This window comes from Toxorhynchites rutilus, chromosome 3 (assembly GCF_029784135.1).
Source record: "Toxorhynchites rutilus septentrionalis strain SRP chromosome 3, ASM2978413v1, whole genome shotgun sequence".
NCBI classification, from domain to species: domain Eukaryota; kingdom Metazoa; phylum Arthropoda; class Insecta; order Diptera; family Culicidae; genus Toxorhynchites; species Toxorhynchites rutilus.
In genome coordinates, this window is record NC_073746.1 from 226825278 (window position 1) to 226838421 (window position 13144).

Genomic DNA, 13144 nt, shown 5'->3' on the forward strand with positions numbered 1-13144 from the left:
ATAAGAATCAGACCGACAGACAGACAGACAGAATTCCATTTATATATATATATATATATATATATATATATATATATATATATATATATATATATATATATATATATATATATATATATATATATATATATATATATATAGATTGGTTTTGTTGCTTTATTGGTTGATACCAAATGTTTTCCGAAACAGTTCAACGATTCGTTCATTGACACCAAATCAAATTATCCATTCTACTTTCTCATTTATACAGTTTCTCGTGAATGACACGGCTCACAGTTTTTTTTTCTTAAGCAAAAAATATTTCTATTTAATTTCTATCATCTTAAGCTCACCAGCACAATCAGCTAAATATTGTTGTTTTTTTTTATTCGTTACGAATCGCACATTACAATGCTGTAAGGCTACTAAATTAAATTGATAAAACGAGGGCTTCCTTACTCGGGAGTATTAGAAGGTCTCAAACAGGGTTACCATATCTACAGACTAATCTGCAGATACTGTTGATAAGTCTACTGTGAATCGATGGGTAATGAAATTTTTCCAACCTGGAAAAGCCTTAATTATTGACAAAACACGCAGCGGACATCCAACCACTGACTCGAAGGACAATCGTCGCTAAATCATCAAAGATTTAATTCAAAGTGATTCTTAAACCTTCCCTAATCTTAAAACTTCAGGCGACAAGTTTGGCGCCAAGCTTTGCGTAGTGACGATATCGTAACCAATGAGGTTTTACCGAGGTGCGATTATTGCGAGTGGAAAAAAACGAGTATGGTGCCATCATTCTTATAACACGAGAACGCTCGTTCACACACGCAGAGTGCAACTGAAGAGTTTCTGAAAAACCTGAATTTTGAACCAAAAAATCCTCCGTATTCTTCCGACCTTGTGCCTTGCGATTTTCATTTTCTCCCTTCCATTTTCTCCCTACTAAACGATAATCATTAGACAGCTCGGACAATGAAAACACAAAAACACAGATTTTAGTATGACGAACCTGGTCCAAATAACCCCTGGGAAACGCATTAATTGGAAAAAAAATCGGAGTGGAACTTCTGGATTTTTCTTCATCGGAGGCCCAATTGGACTGTCAAATGACATCGTTATAAATTACTTTAAGGAAAAAATCTATTTGATTTGCATAAAAGAAATAGTCATTTTGTACTACAAATACTACATTTACATTTGCAAGTCATTCGTGTATTTGATGATGCTCATACATAGTTACACATAGTTGAACCTAGATTGCATACTAGCAATTATTAAAATTCACGAGCTGCCGCCACGATGTTTAATCAAATCATTTGATCTCAAAATAGCGTTCATCGTATCGTTGCTGAGCCGATTTCGCTTATTTTTGTTCTGAAAAATTGCTCGACTGTTGCCGAGGAGTGAAGCAGAGTGAGATCTTTAAAAATAAGGCATCGAAGCACCGAAAATGCGAGCGTATCATCAGCATCCACCAATCCTGAAAATCGTGATATTCATCTCTTATAATATCTCTCTGATAATATCAATTAACACGCCAATGTGGTTTAACATTAAAAATATCACGTGAAATTATATGAATTAATTTTCATTCTATATGCAAACGATTTCAAAAATCACTAGAAATAGCTGATGCGAAAAAAGCGTTTTAGAGCAATATCCTAGGACTTCATTGCATCCTCCATTCCGCCTGATACGTTATTGGGCCTTTCCACTGTAAAAAGTGAAATATATTTATTAGATAAAAAATTTTTCACTGCGTATTGATCCAATTAAATATTTTGTGGATCGTCAAATTTGTGAATTAATTCACGAATTTCGACGTGTTTCACGATTTTTAGATTTCTACCGAAAACAATCTTTACTTACTTTTTCACTTCTTCGGGCTTATTAAATTATAACAACTCATTCGTATTATCTTTCACAAACAACCATTGTCAAGAATTAAAGATTATATGATTTGGAGTCATATATTTAAAAGCACAGATTCTTTTTGCACGGAAGACACAATTGATGAAGTATCGACAAATTTTCCTGAACTATATCAGAACATGTGTACTTGGTTAGGATGGATTTAACGATTATGAAATAAAAATAAATATAGTGCAGGCGAAAATATTTGAATAAAATATATTTCATGTCCTCTTATAGTGTTTTTCAATGAAATTTTAATCATCAGAGGAGATATTTTGCCAGAAGAATGGCAATGAATGTATGGGAAAGAAATGACCTCCGATTTTCCGAATAGGACGCAGTATACCCAATATATCTCGATTGGGCAGGTTGAGATCTTCTTCCACGAAATGATCTTGTACCACTAAAATGTTTTTTTGTTATAGTCTGATCAAAAGTTCAAAGGATCCTTGTGTACTTTTATGTACGGCGGCGCACGTTTTTTCTGGCACTCTTTCTCATGAATCTTCGAACCCATAGTCTGATTTATAACGAAAACCTATGTTCTGTCCACGACTACATATCCTTCTCAGATCAGAAGTTTCTAGCAAATTTATGTGCAAAAACATCTTTAACTTTTCTCAAAGTTGTCTAGAATACATTTCCAAGTACGTTTCGTCGTCCATGAGGAATTATTGTTGGTACCTCGCTAGAACCTTGCTGTACAATGTCCACGTGCTTTTTTGACCACTAAGTTCTGCTGCAGTGCCCGGTTTGGTTATTTGCTAGTGCGAGACCAGCGATAAACTTCTCGTAGACGAATCCTCCGGCTGGTACTTCTGTTCGAAGTGTATTTAATGGTAATGCCGCCATCCGAGAGTCCTGGATTTGCTCTAATGACTTTTCAATACAGATGCCAAAAAGTTAGGGACGCTACGGTTGGTTTTGCCAAATTCTACGATTTTGCCGCTCTCGTGGTTTTTTCTACGTGGATGTTCAAAATAAATTTTCTTCTGTCGGCTTCCATCTACCGCAACTTTTTTTAAAGTTTTAAATGTATTGTAACGAAACATTCACCACTAGTAGATGTGATTTTTCCAAACAATCTGCTATCGAATCGTTCCAGACCCGACCAGTAGGGGCACAGTAGCAAAATAAGTAGTGCGTCTCGATTGTAAATGCGATTTTAACAACAAAATCAGAATTTCTGGCATTCAGGTCGCATTCTCCTCCCAGTGCTGATCAGCCATCAATTTAATTAGCGATCTCTTCAACTGCTATTATAACACCTCTTTCATTTCTCTATTTCTCTTCGCAGCCCAAACCATTAACATCACACGCGGTGGACATCCCCTCATAGTTTTTGGACCAAACCGGTAGCGACCGATCATGAGCCATTACGGTCGACTGGCGCTGCTCACTGAAGAAGTCTGCGGAAGAAGCAAGCGAGAGAAACGATAACGCCTACCGGAGAATCCTCACCATAAAGGAAGCCTACGTAAATTCAACCCACAAGTGAAGCACCTGTGAACCGGGTAAAGAACGCGCCGTTGACACATCTCACCGTCAGCTGTACGCCAGCGAGTTCAAGACGTTCCTCCAGGTAGCCGCAAGAGTGCAAAGCGGAAGGCGAGTAAACAAGGGAAAGGTGAAACAATTACCCGGCAAACAATCTGGAAAGAAACGCTCTCGCGTCTGCTTTTATTCAGTATTGGATTGGAGTTCACGCCAGGCACAGCTTTCGATGCCGAGCGGTTTTGCAGCCCACAGATACAAACCAAAACACGAAAAAGGTAGTCGCCGGAGAAGAAGCGAGTTGCTGGGCATCTTAACCTCGCTTATGTAAAAGATCGATGCTTTTTTCTAGTCTCTCGTTGGCGGCATCTCCGGACCGGCGGTAGAATTTTGAGGTTCCCCGTGCCTCATGGAACCAGTGCGAAAGTGTTAGACGAGAATAGTGAAGGTTGCTGCTATCTGCGGCTGTTGATTGACGAGAGCGCGTTCGAGCATCGGTCCGTTGCAGGAGCGCGAGAGAAGCTTAATCTTATCAGAAAAATTGCGCTGCTAGTTGAGCGCGAGAACTGGCCGATTTCGCAAGTGTTTGACTGCGGGCGTCCGGTTGGTGCTAATTCCGACGACGTATGCTGGAGGAGCGATCACCAATCACGAAGCAAGCATCTTGAAATAGTTCGTGAATGTCTTTCAGGCAAGGCCACGTGATGAAAGACTGAATGCTGAAGTTGGTCGGGCAGCCCCAGGATGGATGAACGGTTATGTTGTTGTTTAGATCAGCTGAGCCAGCACAACTGCGCGCGCGGTCACAGTGTAGCGCCGAAGGATCTTCTTTGTGGCTACAAAACTAAGCGTGTTTGTACGCCTCTGACTGTGCTCAAGGTATTAACATAATTTAGTGCGAAGAAAAATAAAACGCCGCATGTGAAGCAGCATTAAAAATGCTGACGCCGGTGAAAAACAATCAGAGTGCATGAATGTGGCGTATCGCGAGCGGTAGAGGACGCCCTCTGGTATCAAACAGTGCAGCAGTGATAGTGATTAATAAAACTTTCCACCAGTTGGTGATGTTACGTGTCGGAGAAAAGTTCAGAGATCTGCTGAAGCGAAATTATGCCACTCAGTGATTTTGAGGAAGATTACGCTAGCCACAGATCGGGTTTAATCGAGAACGGTGTTCATTTTGTGACTTGTGTTTAATGCGGACGGCCGTATGTGCGACCCTGACCACAGCCAAACTGAAGATGTATTGGATACGGTCGAAAAAATTGAAAGAGCGGCTGGCGCTCGGTTTTGGCGCCTCGCTCGTTTTATTCACTTTGCTGCTCGTGATCGACCTGCAGATGGATCTGGGTGTATCCAGAGGTGAATTTATTCCTTCCCACGCACGGATACGTTTCGCCAGCGAGGACGATAAGAGTGGAATTTACAACGAGTTCCATCGGAAATATCTCGCAAAAAGTAACGCATCCGGATCGAAGGAATATCTCACCACAAACCCACATACTCGGGGACGAACGGAAACCTCCGGGGCAGGATACCCAAGTAAACAAATTACTACGACTCCACCGCACGATCGTTTCAAGGATTTGGTTGCGATTGTGGTTGCTCCGAAAAATCGACGGAATCCTCAGTTTTTCGAGCGCATCGTTGTAAAAGAGGAGTACACAGAAGACATAAACCCATCGTTAGCCGAAATGCTCGATCTTCGGATCAGTACCAATTCATCAAACCTGGAGAAATTCCAGCTCGCGATTACCAAAAACGAGTTATACTCAAAAGACGACAAACTCGTCGATGCTGTGATACAGGACATGGTAATGTTACCAATCAAACACGTCGTGCAGAAGGAAGGGGGCACACAGATCAAGCTCATTATCGAATACCCCAACGATGTGCATGCTTTGTTCAAACCGATGCGGTTCCCTCGGGAGCAACAAACTCTCCCGAATCACTTTTATTTCACCGACTATGAGAGGCATAACGCCGAGATTGCAGCATTTCATCTCGACCGTATAATGGGCTTCCGCCGGGCGATGCCAGTTGCCGGCAGACTGTTGAACATTACAACCGAAATCGAAAAGGTGTGCGACGATAATCTGTTAAAGACATTCTTCGTGTCGCCGGCACGTAATAAGTGTTTTCACGGCAAATGTTCCTATTATTGTGATACTTCTCATGCCATTTGCGGCAATCCAGATACGCTGGAAGGTTCGTTCGCGGCATTCCTGCCAACGCAGCCGGACACCCAGCGGAAAGTGTGGCGCCATCCCTGGCGCCGATCCTACCACAAGCGAAGAAAGGCTCAGTGGGAAACCGATCCCGATTACTGCGCCATGGTTCGCGACATTCCCCCATACGACGAGGATCGTAGACTGTTGGACTTGATGGACATGTCGGTGTTCGATTTTCTCACCGGCAATATGGACCGACATCATTACGAAACATTCAAAATTTTCGGAAATGACACCTTCCCGATTCATCTGGACCACGGTCGTGGCTTCGGTCGACCGTTTCATGATGAGCTCACGATTCTGGCACCGGTACTGCAGTGCTGCCTAATCCGATCCTCGACGCTGGAAACCTTGCTTTTGTTTCACAACGGTCCTAAACCGTTGTCGGGATTAATGCGAGAATCGATGGATTCCGATTCGATAGCACCCGTCCTGTGGGAACCCCATCTGGCGGCACTGGATCGCCGGGTGGGCATAATCCTGCAAGCCATCCGGGATTGCCTCAAGAAAGCCTCGGAGGAGGAAGAATTCGACGGGGGCCAAAATCATCTCGGCAATGGTGGTGACAGCTTTTCTTAGCGTTTCAATCGGCTCCGAATGGAACGGATCGACACAATACGAATCAATCAAAACACTAACGGTGCAAATCGAATTCGCCAAAACAGAAAATTGTACATAAACTGATCAAGATGTGAGTGAGTAGCATGTGAGCGATTGAGCCGCGAGTGATTGTGAATAGCGATCGCGAAAGAGAAAACTATCAAACGGAAGATAACCTGCTTCCGTTAGTGAATGTGGCATTAGGCGCGTTGATTATTAGTCTATTACTAGATTATTATCATGAAATGATAGCGTTAAGAAAAAACAGCAGATGAGAAATTTGCCCTACATATACCGATTGAATGGTTGTAAAGTTCTGATGTTTATTAGATCTATAAATAAATGTGTAAAACTACACAAATATATATATTCGATGTGTGCGGACGGATCCGCTGCAATGAGAGGCCAAAGTTGTAAATGAATAAATCTATATCAAAGGTTATTGATCCCATCGTGGAAGCCTATTTACGTTTTAAACGATAGATGTTCTTGTTTCTGTTAAGTTTTACCAGTTCCAAGCGCATATCACTTCCGTTTCCCTGAACTGCTGAATCGGGCTTTTCTGAAGGATAACAGAGCTCATTATCACGACAAATTCTCCCGGCAGTGATACATAAGAAGATAAAATCATCCATCATTATCCTGCTGTGGCTCACCTCACTATACACAGAAATCCAGTCCTCTCAGATCAGCCAACCGCAAAGAATGACAAACAAAAAAGATTATAAATCTCCCTATAATAGCCAGTAGAAACCAGCCAAAAATGTTAAAGGATAATTAATTAGTCAATGTTCAAACGACCTTGCCTAAGGACGACCCAAAATTACAAAAATTATATCCGTTAAATCAAGTAGCTCAATACAAACAGAACCCGTTGTGCGAGGGGCAAATCTCAATATTCCTCTCCATAGCAAATAATGAAAACCGTTCGTACTGGCCTCAGCGATTTGTTCTCGAAAATGTGATTGATTGTGACAAAACTGAAATAATTATTCGAACAGAAATATATCGCGAACCGTGGAACGTTGCGAACGCTGAGAACGTTTAAATCAAAAACGTGAAATATTGAGAGAGACATTTATATACCCACGATTAGTTTTAAATATTTTTGTTACGTGAGGAATCCTAAGTGTGCTGCGGGTAATGAATGACAATGGCATTAGAGTGTTTGTGATTTAAAATGTTTTCCCCTTATTGTCGCTTGGCTCAGCATGGATACGAATTCATATACTAGTTTGTATCTATATTTTTTACTCAGCGAAAGATTCACAGACGAGAAATCAGCGAATAGCGCGCAACTTGGAGTAGCGACAATCTCGAACAATCGTTTTCGATATCTTTTATATGTTCGATTTTATTTGTTCTGTTCTATCCTAAGGCGGTTAGTATCCTGATATTATTTATAATTTATACGCACTAGATAATGTTGTAAAATTGGAAACAATAAAAACCATAATGTTGTAAAATTGGAAACAATAAAAACCATAATGTTTGAAAATTAGAAAAAAGAAAACATACATTGGGTGTCAATATTCTATGGATGACAGCCAAAATCAAGCGTTGAGTACTAGGTCCAGAGACTATGCATAGAAATGGTTCCCACGCGACTGGTTTAGGAGGAATTATTTAATTCGAATGTTATTTTAAGTATGAGCTTCTTCAGCTTCTGTTGACGAAGTCGGTTTTCCTTTTTTATGAACACAGAACTTGCACAACAATACCCGAATAGTAAATTCACTCATCTTAAAATGATTGGCTTCGACGTTGTTCTCAGTAAAGGCAATATACCGCTTCGACCAATCCTCGGGATACTTTTAATAGACTGAAATCAATTACATGAGACCATATCAGGCGAGCTCTGGAGTAATTTTCGTTGAATTTATGGCCATAAATTTGTAAACATACATGACCGACGGCGTGATACAAAACCTGAAATTTATCCGCCTTCAAATATTCAATACTTGCTAGGCGACTTTGGTATGTGACTTGGGCGGGTATTTTGTGTATAGTAATGCATCGAAAACCGGACGCTTAAGCGCTTACGATAATAACTTCAACTACTAAAAAATATTCACACATCATAGCATGAAAAATTAGCTGTCCTATAGAATTAGAAGGCTTTCATCTAAGCTATGAATCACAGAATTCCACAAAATCATGTTATGTTTGTTCAAAATTTGAAATTTCTTGCATCGTGTGGTGATTTTAAATCCGTACACTTTTTTAAACATGATTTTAATTCCGGACACATATTGTCATTTCTTTAAGAGAAATTATCTATTGATGTTTGTAAAACTTATTACCGGGTGCGTCAGAGGAAGCGGGACTAAATGGAACCACGTTTGGTACAAAAGCTTTTTATTAATTAAATTATTTATTGTTTTCTACAAGATGGCGCCATAAATATATTTTTTTTCAAAATCCCACCAATATGTCTACTAGTAAAGCCATTTCATTTGATACCCATATTGATAGGGTTTTGCAAAGTATATATATATATATATAGCGCCATTTTGTCGTGGTGGCCATTTCGGATTGCCAATTTTCATAAAAAAAACCAAAAGGATTGTCTACTAGTCAATTCCTTTCGTTTGATACCTATATTGGTGGGGTTTGGAGAAAATATGTATTCCGCCATTTTGTAGCGGCCGCCATCTTGGATTTTCAAGATAATGAAATACGCAGTTTTATAATGACTGCAGAGATAAAGGTGTATTCCAAATTTCAGATCGACCGGTAAACAGGAAGGGGGTTAAATTTCTATTAATGTGGGATAGCGCGACAGACAAAGTTACAAAGTTTCTCACGTACATACAAACGGGTCATATAATCGAGTCCGTCCTGTATAACGAAGAGTTTTATTGTCACCACTCGAAAATCTGTGCTCTATACTCCATACTAGGGCTTTTAACATACTCTTTTGCAACTTGACAATCACAAAGCACCATCTTACAATGGATACGTGATACAAATTTGACAGCAATCGGTCAATTGGTTCGTAATTTACAGCAATGTGAGTGAAGTAACTTTTGTCATTGTGAAAAAAATGGAATAATCCGAATTTCGTGTGCTGATTGTAACATTGCATGAAATGAGCCTCGAATTGCTTCCGCATCCACCGTATTCTCAAGATCTGGCCCCCAGCGACTATTTTCTGTTCGCAGACCTGAAGAGAATGCTCGCTGTCAAAAAATTTAAGACCGATGATGAAGTGATTGAGGCCTATTTTGAGGAAAAACCGAAGGAGTACTACAAAAATGGTATCGAAAAGTTGCAAGATCGTTATAATCGCCCTCGAAGGCAATTATGTTGAATAATAAAATTGAATTTTGCAGAAAAAACCTTATTACCTTATTAACTTTTCAGCCGAACTGTTATATTCGACACTCATCTAAATTGAGACAATAGTAACTATCAGTCACATTAATTCAAAATGAAAAAAATGTTATGGTTTTCGCATGATATTGAAGGTAATGAAAAAGTGTCCGGATTCAAAAGCATGTATCGTAGAATCGTGAATCCGATTTAATTTATTCTTCGAGATGCTTGCATTTCTTTTCTATTTTTACGGCCACATGTATTGAACAATTTGTTGGTTATTTGAATTATTTACTACTAGGTGTATGCACATGAACCCGGATGTTTCTACGTTGGACTGTATCTTTCAGTAAGAGTAAAAGAACATATTACGTTTAATGAAACAGTTTCAACGTTATTAACTATTTTTGCTGCGATCGTATTTTGATGATTTCCTTACCAATCGAATTGAAAATTCTTTCATATTTGTTTGATATTGGGCAGAAGTAGCTACACTGCGTTTCACAACTATAGAACCACTCATTTTTTCTAAGTTTCCAGAGATATGTATGAAGTCGGATGAATTGAAGTATATAGTGTAGGACATAACAACTATCTTCAATAAAGGACTGGCAGTTTGAACTTTATTGTTGTGTTCAGGCGCGAAACATTCAAAAAACAAAAATTCCAGTGTTTCATAACTATAGAACCAGATGGGAAAACTCTCACTCCTTTACAAAATTTACGTCAATTCCATATAAATTACAGTAAGTTCCTAATTCGTAGGTCATCTTTAGTTCTCGATCAACTTAAATAACCCACTCGGGGTGGTTTTGACCAAGCTGCGCCATGTTGTAGTGTGTATCTCGTTCTACGCAGAAGATACTGCTCGTTTAAGCTCTTCAAATCACTCATACTGCTTGTAATCTGCATCTACTATTCGTACGATCCTCCTCATAAGATCATGATTGAGTTTTGACCTGGTAAATGAACTGACTAGTCCAGAATCTGAAGCCCCTATTCAATGGACCATGCCTTGACTTTCCGGATGTTAGGAATTGATGCCAAATTACCCAATCATCACGGTGTTTTGATCCAAAAACAGTAGTAAACGATTCTGAAGTACTTCATTGCACTTCTGACTGTACATTGGTGTTGATGAAAAGCTATCTGAACCAGGCCGTTTTGAAAATATGTTCCTCAACCATCAAACTGGTTTTCATACTGTGAAGCGGCTGTTTTGATGCAAATACAGTGTACAACTAGGTTTTTTACGAGGTTTTTACGAGGTTTTTTCACGCGGATTTTCCACTTAACGCGTTAACATGGCAACATCACATCTCTCTCAGCTTATATTTCAAAAAAAATGACGGTAATCAGTATCTGGATGTTGAGATTCGACAAATTTACCGAATTTCATCCAAATAAACTTGTATTTTTGTATTACCATAATTGTTACAATTTAATATCTATGTACCAATTATCGCAAAATCGAAAGCTGCCTTGTTCCTATTACGGTTGTACGAAATCGCTTTAGTATTGTGATAATAGGAACATTGCAGCTCAACATTGTTCGTGGGTTTTTCTTTACTTCCCGGATGATTAACGTGTCCCTTCTTGCATCAATCTTAAGTTTCGGCCCTCTTCCCGGTCGACCGGCCACGCTGCCCGGCATATGATCCTTCCGAATGACCAATTAGACCGCACCACGACTTACCCATACTTCTCAGCAATGTTTCGTTGAAACTCTTTACGATGGAAGTCACACACAATCAAATTTTGGACCTGTGTTGAGATTTGCTTTCCACCCATTTTCCGGAAGCTTCCGGAAACCACAGTGTCAAAAAAACGACACTACGCATGAAAAGTTGACTAAACAGCTACAAAAATTATTTTTTCTGACAAATGTAAACAACCAGTTGTCAAAACCGAGGGGTGCATCGTTGAAGAAAAAATGGTAAAACAAATTTACGCAAGTGGATTTATTTTATGTCATACCCTAAAAGTACCCATTCAGAAACAAAAGACATTTTTTTGTTTTTCTAAAAAAATCAACGATACTTAAATGGCTTGATGATCTACTAATGACTGGAATACCGAAATGCTTGAAAAAAGTTTTGATATTGGAACATGTACCTTGATTCCAAAAGTGGATGGATTTTTTGCGCCCATCAGTGCATTTATCATGAGTGAAATCATGTTATGAGGCACCATGATTTCTTTGGATAATGCTTCATTTTCAACACCTTTTTCGATTATGTCCCATATTTTTGCTAGCTTTGACTTCAAACTGAAAAAAAAACTTTGAAAAATTGAAATTCACTTTTCTCAAAAACGTATTTTTAAAATTCTCAAAAAAAATATATGAATAGCCCTTACAATTTACAACAAGTCACCTATACATCGAAAAATGAGAACCATAACTGGAAAAAGGGGGTTTTCACGTTTTCTTTGAAAAAAAAACAACTAATCCTAATTTTGTTATAAGTCATGATAGCAATATAACTCCCCACTAAAAGATCGCTTCAATTTATTATCTCTTCGGTTCTTCATCCGGTGTAAGGTCATGAACCCATTGGTGATCGGAAATTTTGAGCAGCTGATCGAGCTAAATTTTCACTCCGGACTCATGAGTTCATATCATGAATTCATCTCCATGCAGGTTGATCCTTCTTCGTATATTCCCAACCGTGTTTGTTTCCCTGACTACATCAATTTCTCTGTGCATTTTGATCTGTCCATGAAGCAAGATATCCATGGATATTCAGATTACCAACGATCGAGGATCGCTCCAACGATCTTCGATGAAAAGTATGGGGGTATCAATTGTGATAATATGTACTTTACTGATGGGTCCACTATAAACGAGTCCACAGGATTTGGAGTGTTCAACGAATTTTTTAGCACCTCACACAGTCTTCAGAATCCTTGCTCAGTGTATATTGATGAATTGGCAGCAATTCATTGGGCGCTGGACAGCGTCGCCTCACGACCTGTTGAACACTATTACATTGTAACGGATAGTCTTAGCTCTGTCGAAGCTATCCGTTCAGTGAGGCCGGAAAAGCACTCGCCGTACTTCCTTGAGAGAATACGAGAAATTTTGAGTGCTTTATCCAGACGCTGTTATGTCATTACCTTTATCTGGGTCCCTTCACATTGCTCCATTCCGGGTAATGAGAGGGCTGACTCATTAGCAAAGGTAGGTGCAATTGAAGGCGATATTTATCAGCGTCAAATCGCCTTCAATGAATTTTATTCTTTAGTCCGCAAAAATACCATCGCTAACTGGCAACGCAAGTGGAATGAAGATGAATTGGGCCGATGGTTTCACTCGATTATCCCTAAGGTTAGCCTCAAACCGTGGTTCAAAAGTCTGGACTTGAGTCGGGACTTTATTCGCACCTTCTCCCGACTCATGTCCAATCACTGTTCGTTAGATGCACTACTCTTCCGTTTCAATCTTGCCAGCAGCAATCTCTGCGTTTGTGGCCAAGGTTATCACGACATCGAGCACATTGTTTGGTCGTGCGAGGTGTATCTGGTCGCCAGATCGAATTTAAAAAACTCCCTTCGGGCCCGAGGAGGATAGCCCAATGTGCCGGTGAGAGATGTGTTGG

General features: G+C 39.7%; 1 protein-coding gene and 1 pseudogene across 3 annotated transcripts in view; both read left to right on the forward strand.

Annotated features, from left to right (window-relative positions):
• Positions 1-7740, forward strand: part of LOC129774663 (extracellular serine/threonine protein CG31145) — a 162933-nt gene extending 155193 nt beyond the window's left edge. For all 3 annotated transcript variants that reach the window (XM_055778490.1, XM_055778487.1, XM_055778488.1), the window contains exon 3: positions 3200-7740. In XM_055778490.1, coding sequence (XP_055634465.1) covers positions 4593-6206 — 1614 coding nt within the window. In that variant the 5' untranslated portion in view covers positions 3200-4592 and the 3' untranslated portion in view covers positions 6207-7740. The remainder of the gene's footprint in view (positions 1-3199) is intronic.
• Positions 696-768, forward strand: LOC129780865 (U4 spliceosomal RNA; annotated as a pseudogene).
• Positions 7741-13144: the final 5404 nt, after the last annotated feature.